The 7597-nt window shown below is 48.5% G+C and overlaps 1 protein-coding gene across 5 annotated transcripts; it reads left to right on the top strand.

The window, feature by feature from the left end:
* The first annotated feature begins 800 nt into the window (after window positions 1–800).
* LOC123956968 (small vasohibin binding protein) lies at window positions 801–4111 on the top strand. 5 transcript variants are annotated; one of them, XM_046029543.1, is made up of 5 exons: window positions 837–975; window positions 1555–2170; window positions 2214–2260; window positions 2856–2984; window positions 3084–4111. In XM_046029543.1, exons 4-5 carry the CDS (start codon window positions 2871–2873, stop codon window positions 3168–3170), a joined length of 201 nt encoding a protein of 66 aa, XP_045885499.1. In that variant the 5' UTR covers window positions 837–975; window positions 1555–2170; window positions 2214–2260; window positions 2856–2870; the 3' UTR covers window positions 3171–4111. The 5 variants fall into 5 exon arrangements, 4 of the variants coding, with proteins under 4 accessions (XP_045885498.1, XP_045885499.1, XP_045885500.1 ...); XM_046029544.1 differs by having other exon boundaries at window positions 1555–2134; window positions 2211–2260; XR_006821685.1 differs by lacking the exons at window positions 1555–2170; window positions 2214–2260 and having other exon boundaries at window positions 801–975; window positions 3084–3225; window positions 3526–4111.
* The last annotated feature ends 3486 nt before the right edge of the window (window positions 4112–7597 follow it).

Consider the following 7597-nt stretch of genomic DNA (forward strand, 5'->3'; position numbering starts at 1 on the left):
GATATCTTTAACTTTTCTATATTTATTTTTGTACTGTTGCCAATAAACCTTATTCTGATTGTGGATTGTTGGGCCGTGCGTGGAAGAAGCTCTCGGGCAGGTAGGAGTGGAGACTCTGAACATAAAGACATGACTGAACCTGTGGAGCCGGCAGGAGCATCTTCTATCAGAGAAACAGGTGTAACGGGCCCTCGGACGCAGAAGGGGCCCGCCGTTAAAATAAAAAAAGGAAGAGAAACAGAAGATGAGCTGGCAGCGACGGCCCTGAAAGGAGACGGCATTCAGACAGATGCTGCTGAGATACAGAGAGGATTTATAATCAAAACGTTTCACTGGTTGTCAACGCAGGAAGATTAAAGAGTTATAATCCAGAAGATCATTTCAAAACAAATTTTACTGGACCCTAAGCCTTTTCTGTCGGGCTTAGGGAACATCGTTTCAGCAGAAAGGACAGAAAATGTGTTGCACCAGACCGATGGAGAAGTCAGGTTTTTGTCCACGCGTCTCGTCCATGTCATCTGGTTCCATATTTTGAGTGGTTGGTTCTTGCGTCCAGTTTCTATTTGTTTGTGTGCCCTGTCTGTTCTCTCCTTGTCTGTGTCTTAGTCTTAGTCCCATGTCTCCATGTTTGTGTTGTCCTGGTTCCAGTTCCCTGCCCTGGTTTTACTTTGGTAACTCTGTCCTTGTGTGTTCCCATATGCTTTACTTCCTGTTTTAGTTTGTAGTTTCTGCTCCTGGTGTGTGTTGTCATGTTGTACTTCCAGTGCTTGTCTGATTGTTTAAGTGGGTTCACCACCTGTTCACCTGGTTGTCTGTCTTTCACTCCTTGCCAGTTCATTGTTGTTGTTGTTCATGTGTTCTAGTCTAGTGGTTTCCCTGCCACAGGCCTCCGGTGTTACTCGTGCCTCCTGTGTTTTTTGTGGATTACTTTGGATTATTCACCGGTTGTGTTTTGGACTGCTTACCACCTCACCTGTAAGTTTCACCGTGTGCTGCAATAAACCTCACTCATTCACCAGTACCTGCTCAGTGTCTTCCCAGCGTTCAGCCAGGTGGCTGAGCTGACAACCACGGTTTGAAAGCATTCGCTAAAAGTTTTCTGAGAATTAGCTTGCAACAAGAAATGTTCATTCTATGAGAAAGTTGTGCTTGCACAATAGGAAAACATGCTCTGGATGTAAATACAGAAGAAACAGATCTGCCTTGTCCAAACAAAGTAACTTAGGCTAAAAAAAACAAGCTGCCGATCACTGCGTTATGTTCAGTTTTTATTTTCTGAATTGTCACCGGCCACCTTTTGTTTCCCTTCATGTAAATAAAGACGTTTCCACCACAAATTAGAGCAGAAAACATCTTCAGAATGCAGGAAATGAAGAGTTTAATGCTCAAAATCTTCTGGGGGAGGAAGTAGCCTTTTTCATCGATGAGTATTTCTTCTAAATAACACTGGAGTATCTCGTCTTGTTCTCCTGACTTCAGTATCGTGCATGGGGAGGGGGGGGGGGTGGTTTTGTATGTCACTGTGTTCAAGCTGAAGATCTTTTGTTAAAACAGGATCAGAGAGGATGAAGATGGAGCTGGAAGCTGCAGATTGTTGGACACATCAGGAGAAGAGACACCGACTCTGAGCTGCAGAACCTGTTCCATCCACGAGGAGGCGGTAAGGAAACATTTCAGGATGCCGACCGCCATTAAAACTCAAAGGAGAAGAAGAGAACCGGAACCGGAACCGGAACCTTTCCACAGACGCTTCAGTGCGGAGCTGTTATTCGGTGACACTCTGCGATCAGCTGTTCGATCGGCCGCAGCTCCACCGGAGGTTTCCCGTGAATCAGCTGATCTGACCGTTTCCCGCCGGTAAGTGGCTCGTTGTTGACAAACAGCTGCCGCTGGTCTCAGGTGAAGACAAACTGCCAGAGGACACGTTTAGAGAACAACCGGCCGCGTAGCTCCACGTGCCGAGCAGAGTCCTGTCCGGACGCTGGGGACATCTAGGGGCCCCCGGTAGGGCTGTGCTTCCTCCCCCTGAAGACTCTTCGTGTTCAGGCAGCAGGTCACATTTCAAAAGATATAGAACAAGTTTCATCTTTTCTCCTGTACCGCCGTCCTGATCCGGTCCTGATCCGGTCTCCTCTCCGTCCTGATCCGGTCCTGATCCGGTCTCCTCTCTGTCTGATCCGGTCTCCTCTCTGGTCCTGATCCGGTCCTGATCCGGTCCTGATCCGGTCCTGATCCAGGGAGACGACAGGAACTTGTTAAAGTTTGTGGCTCATTTTAGAATCAGCGGCTTGTTTTTTAAGCTTAAGTTACTTTTTTGTTTCTTCTATATTTTAATTGCCTGTTTTCTTATAAACTTTCCTGAAGGCTTTTTCATTTGTTATTTAACTGCGAGCTGCATTTCAGAAGGTTTTTAACTAATTATGCTTTAAAAAGCAGTGGTGGGGACATGTCCCCGGCGTCCCCGGTGTAAATGTCCCCTACGGTACCAGCACTTACTGTTCCTACTATTTATTCACTGCTACTGTTAATCATTACTCTGCTGTTAATACTGTAAAAACTGTTCATAATAACTCTTATAAATTTCTTTGATGTGCAAAGTGAGCAAAGAATTTTCCCTCGGATTAATAAGGTGGTTCTGATAATTACTAAAAGTTCCACAGACTGAAGATTAAAGAGTGAAAGAGGTTCAGCTGTCGTCATGTGAGGCTCGTTAATTACTTTCTGCACCAAACCGGATGTTTTTAACTCGGCAGAACTTATTGACGTTTCTTTTAAAAAGGCGTTCGTTCGCCGGCCGGTCGTCTTTTGGGTTGTGATATTTTTAGGTGACGGGTTGTTGTGTCTGTGTCCGTCAGAGCCAGCGGGTCGTCATGGAGCCGGCGTGCCGTAAAGACAAGCCGAAGCTGAACTCCACCCCGACGAGAGGAGACCGAGCCAAACAGAAGTCCGCTCAGCAGGAGCTCAAACAGCGACAGAGAGCAGAGGTGTTTAATGATCCCGGATCTGCTGCTGGACGCTGTCCTGGTCTCTGAGGGACCTGGTCTTTCAGGTGTATAATCCCTGCCTGCGTTCTGTGTTTGCAGATCTACGCGCTGAACAAGGTGATGACGGAGCTGGAGCAGCAGCAGTTTGAGGCCTTCTGTAAACAGATGCAGTCACAGGGAGAATGAAGAGTCCCGCCCCCCTCCGGACCAGGACCTCCAGGAACACAACGTGTTCGCCGGTGTGCGTTTAAATATCAGCCTTTTGTCAGCTCGTCTTTCTGTACTGAACCAGATTTAACACAGATTGTGGTCTGTGAAGGACCTCTTTCAAGAAGCACCAGCTGCTAAACGTTCAGGAGACTTCCGGTGTGCGGTCAGGGTGAACGCTAGCCGCCCTCGTGCAGCCCCGCCCCCTCCTGCGTGTTTTGTATCTGACTCAGAAGTAAAAATGATGATTCTGTATTTTAGCTTAAAGAGCACGCTGAGTCTCTTTCTGTTTCTTATCTCAGCGTTTTCATTCTTCTTAATTCTCCACCTTCAGTGTTTCCTCCAAACGGGCCCCCCGCTGTCCCTTCTCCCGGCCCGCCGATCAGCCGGCCCACGTTTGGTCCCGTCTCTGGTGTCGGCTGAGCGTCGGGTTACTGCTGCTAGTGACGCGACCAGCTACACCCGCGTCATGTGATCGAACGAGCCGCACGCACCGCGTTAGACCTGAGCATTGATCGGCCGCTCCAACGCGCAGCCATTGATCACCTGACTCTTGTTTCTTGATCTGGATCCACAAAGCGGCTTCTGGTCCTCGTGGCTCCACACGCACGAGACGAGACGCCAAAACACGAACCACACAGAACATCACACGGCTGCCGTCCCGCCTCCACTCACTCAGCTCACGCAGTGTGCACCATGTCGTCTGAAGGCCCCGGGGTGTGGCCCCCGGGGTGTGGCCCCCCCGGGGTGTGGCCCCCGGGGCACATCTATGGGTTCTTTTAAAACCCACATGTTTAGTTTCCTGGTGCTTCGTAATGTGCGTGTTTGATATCACGTTCTTGCCCCTTCGGTCTTTTCCTGTATAAACTGTTTGTGTAAAGTGTCGCTGGCTGCTGTAAATAAAGTTTATAGAAATCCAACCTACGTGTCTGTGTGAGTGTAAAGTCCCAGCATGCATCTGTACACTGGAAGACATCAACTACAGGAGAGGAGTTTTATATTTCTACACCTGAAGGAATTACAACAAAATACTTTTGTTTTTTCCTGGAGAACTTTATTAATCCAGACAAACATTTAATAATAATAATAATAATAATAATAATAATAATAATAAAAATATTGTCACTAATATATAATTTAGATTTTTAGGTGAGTAAAATCGTGTTTTCTGTCTTTAGATGGAAGTAGTACTTCGTATGAGAGTGTTTTTGGGTTCTGAGGGTCCGGGTTTGATGCTGACCTGTTTCCATAGAGACGTGCTCTGCCCCTCCTGTGGGTGTGGCCGTGTCGTCCTGCTCTGCTCTGATTGGTCCAGCCTGAAAGCAGGTCGACTCGTAGTCAGAATCACCTGAGCGAGTGTTGGTGAGCGTGGAGGTCCGGTCCTCTGACCTCCTGTGGACCTGCGTGCACCCTGTTTATCTGCTGTGGTGGGGGGGGCTGATGGTCACTTCAGGGTCTGGGGAGGTGGGGGGCCTCCAGGAGCTGGAGCCTGGAGGAGAGGACCCCAGAACATGTGTAAGTCATATCTTTGATCTGCTGACTGAATATTAAGTTTTATAAAACACATTCTGACTCTAAACTGATGAAGCTGCCGACTTTGTTGCTGAAATGAAATGTGGTTCTGCTTTTTCTTAAATCAGCTCCTAGTTTCCGTTAAACTGGTGGCACTAAACCACCAGCTGGCCCCCGGTCTGGCCCCTGTGGGTCAAACAGGCTCACACCGCCGCAGGTGAGGGTGTGTCCTCGTTTTTTAGCGGACATTTGAACTTAAGGTAAACGGAGTAACTGCAGTAGGACGGAAAGGACTTCAGTGCCGTCATCCTGAACGTTAAATATATAAAAGATCATTTACAGAGGGTGGAGGCGGTGCTGCAGTGTTACAGCTGTCCTTCACTCTGGAGCTCCTCCCACAGGGCGACTCAGAGGACAGGTGTGGACAGGTGTTGGGTCCTGAAGGTGCCCCGCAGAGAAGATTCAGTCAGTCTGTTCAAAGCCTTCAGTGGATCTGAGCAGACCAGAGTTCTTTTCCAGCGTCCGTAAGAAGTCGAGCTGCTGTTGAGTCAACCAGGACGGAGGAGCTCGCTCATTAAAGCCTCTCCACTTCCTGTCCCCTGACGGTGCGAGTTCTTTTGGGCGTTCGGTGTGAGCTTGCTCTCCGTGCACCGGTCTGTTTCCTCCCTGCGCTGTTTCACTGGCGTTGCAAATTCAAATGATCGTGTTGGTGAACACGTGGAGATGAGGAGACTCCAGCTCAGCACTCGGCTGTAGTACCGTTTAGAGATGTTTGTATTTGAGTACATGAGTAAATGAACATTCCAGCACGGCTCCGTGTTTTTAGTGAACCGGTTAACGATAGTGAACACCTTCAGAACACAGCTGATGTCTGCAGAGATGTTAAGCGTGGATCTTTTAACTGAGGTCTCATGTGCTGCTGATGGTCGATGTTACTGACCCGCTCGTCATGAAGGAAATCTCTTCTGTAAAACTCCCTGCTGGGATTGATCCAGCGATTTATCAGTGCAACAAACTGAAAAGGTGAAATCATTATACCTGATGATGGAACAAATAAAAGCAGCTCCAGTAAACGAAGTGAAATCTGGACGGACTCTGCAGATGTGGAAAATGTTTCGTTGTTTTAGGAACATAAAATATTTATTATTTATTACTGATCAGTATAATCGGTCTGTTTCGTTCAACAGTTTTAGTTTAGTAAGAAAATGACTTTAGAGAGCTAAACAGCTCTTAGGGGCTCACATACATGTAAAAACATAAACCCATGAAAGACTCGCATTAAAATATACAAATCTTCCATAAACAAATAGGAGCAGTCGAACAACGCTGCGTTACAAAGTGGAGGAAGTGCAGGAAGGTCTGGGTGGTGCAGCTGGTCGCAGGTTTGATTGCTGTGGACTGCACTAACCTGCACCAGTGTTCACATTATTGTGTCCGCTCTCACTGAGCGATCCCCTGCAGCTGACGTCTGTACCGGTCACATGTGAACTCCAGGGGGCAGCGCCGGCGCAGGAAAGCAGCAGGCTGCAGTTCTCTAGTGATCCAGAGAGGGGTCCAACTGAGACCTCAGCTGAACCAGCACGCGGATTTCCTGCCTCCTCTGATCCTGGATCCAAGGGGTTTCAGGCCTGCTGGTGTTTGTTCCCACCTGTGGCAGAAGTTCACTGATTGTTTCTGGGGTTTCTGGAAGCAGCGCTCTGCCTGGCATCGTGTCCTCGTGGGTCCGTGTGGCCGACCACTCGTGTCAAGATCAACATAGACGGATGGATGCAGCATTAAACGGCTCTGAAGTCCAGGACGGGGGTCAGCTGAGGGGCTCACGTGGTCAATGGATATTTCCTACTATAACAACAACAGAACAGAAGACCTGGTAAACTGCAGGAGGGTTGTTTAAAGGAGCCGGAGGAATTCAGATCGTTCATGCTATACGATAAACTCTGGCCGTCGCTCCGTCAGCCCACTGCTGGTTTTGCCTGCGTCCTCTTGTGACACAGAAGGCTGGATCTCAGCCTCCAGACTCAGGACTCTGAGGTCAGACCTTCAGGTGCATGAGGGCTTTCTGCAGACTCTGCCTGAGGGAGTTACCCACAGTTCATAGCGTTGTGACATTAAACAGTAAACAAACATGGAAGGAGCAGCTACGATGAAACGATGACGCTGTTTTAGAAACGAGTACACTGATTATTTGAAAATTAGCCCTTCGGATCAGAGAGTCGGCTCCCTCGGCGCCTCGGCAAGTCAAAGTAACCTGAGACGTCCCTTTAAACCAGGTAACTCTGTGAGGGTCCAGGCTTTGGGCTGGGATCCAGCTGTGGTCACATCATCACGGCGCCCTCCTCCTGTGAGACATTTTATGTTGTAAATAATAAACATTGAGTTTTCTTCATGCAGATGAGTGGAGTCTGACCTTCAGGCTGCTGCATGTTTGTCGAACCGTTCGTCCAGTCGACCTCACAGGTGGCGACACGTTCAGAATGAATAAACTGCAGGACAGCCGCTCCGCTCTACAGCAGCGAGGGCGGGGTGCGTTCACAGAGGGCGGAGCTTATACGCTCTGACGTGGTTATCGCCACCACGCGGATCTGATTTAAGTTAGAAACCAATGTGTTGAAACGGAGTTGTAAGGAAGAGCTGAACGGGATCTCCGCCACTGTTGTGCCGCCTCGCCGCCTCCCTGTAAAGCTTGGGGCCACCCCTAGTTGGGGTCGAGAGCCCCAGGTTGGGAACCAGTGAGACACCAGCCAGGTACGTTTCTTTTATAGCTAGAAAACATGTTCCTCCTTCAAATTTAACGTTCACTGTTGTTTTATTTCAGTCTTTCTGATTTTACATGTAGTTTTTTGTGTGAAGCACTTTGTAACCACGGTACACAAAGGGCCAGTTTATTAGGTACA

Source organism: Micropterus dolomieu, linkage group LG18 (assembly GCF_021292245.1).
Source record: "Micropterus dolomieu isolate WLL.071019.BEF.003 ecotype Adirondacks linkage group LG18, ASM2129224v1, whole genome shotgun sequence".
NCBI lineage: Eukaryota > Metazoa > Chordata > Actinopteri > Centrarchiformes > Centrarchidae > Micropterus > Micropterus dolomieu.

Bases quoted from the DNA above. Each gene is read 5' to 3' on its own strand.
- LOC123956968 (XM_046029542.1), top strand. From the start codon at position 853: ATGTGTTCTAGTCTAGTGGTTTCCCTGCCACAGGCCTCCGGTGTTACT. The intron at 976-2,855 runs GTAAGTTTCACC...TGTGTCCGTCAG, and splicing joins GACTGCTTACCACCTCACCT to AGCCAGCGGGTCGTCATGGA. The intron at 2,985-3,083 runs GTGTTTAATGAT...CTGTGTTTGCAG, and splicing joins AACAGCGACAGAGAGCAGAG to ATCTACGCGCTGAACAAGGT.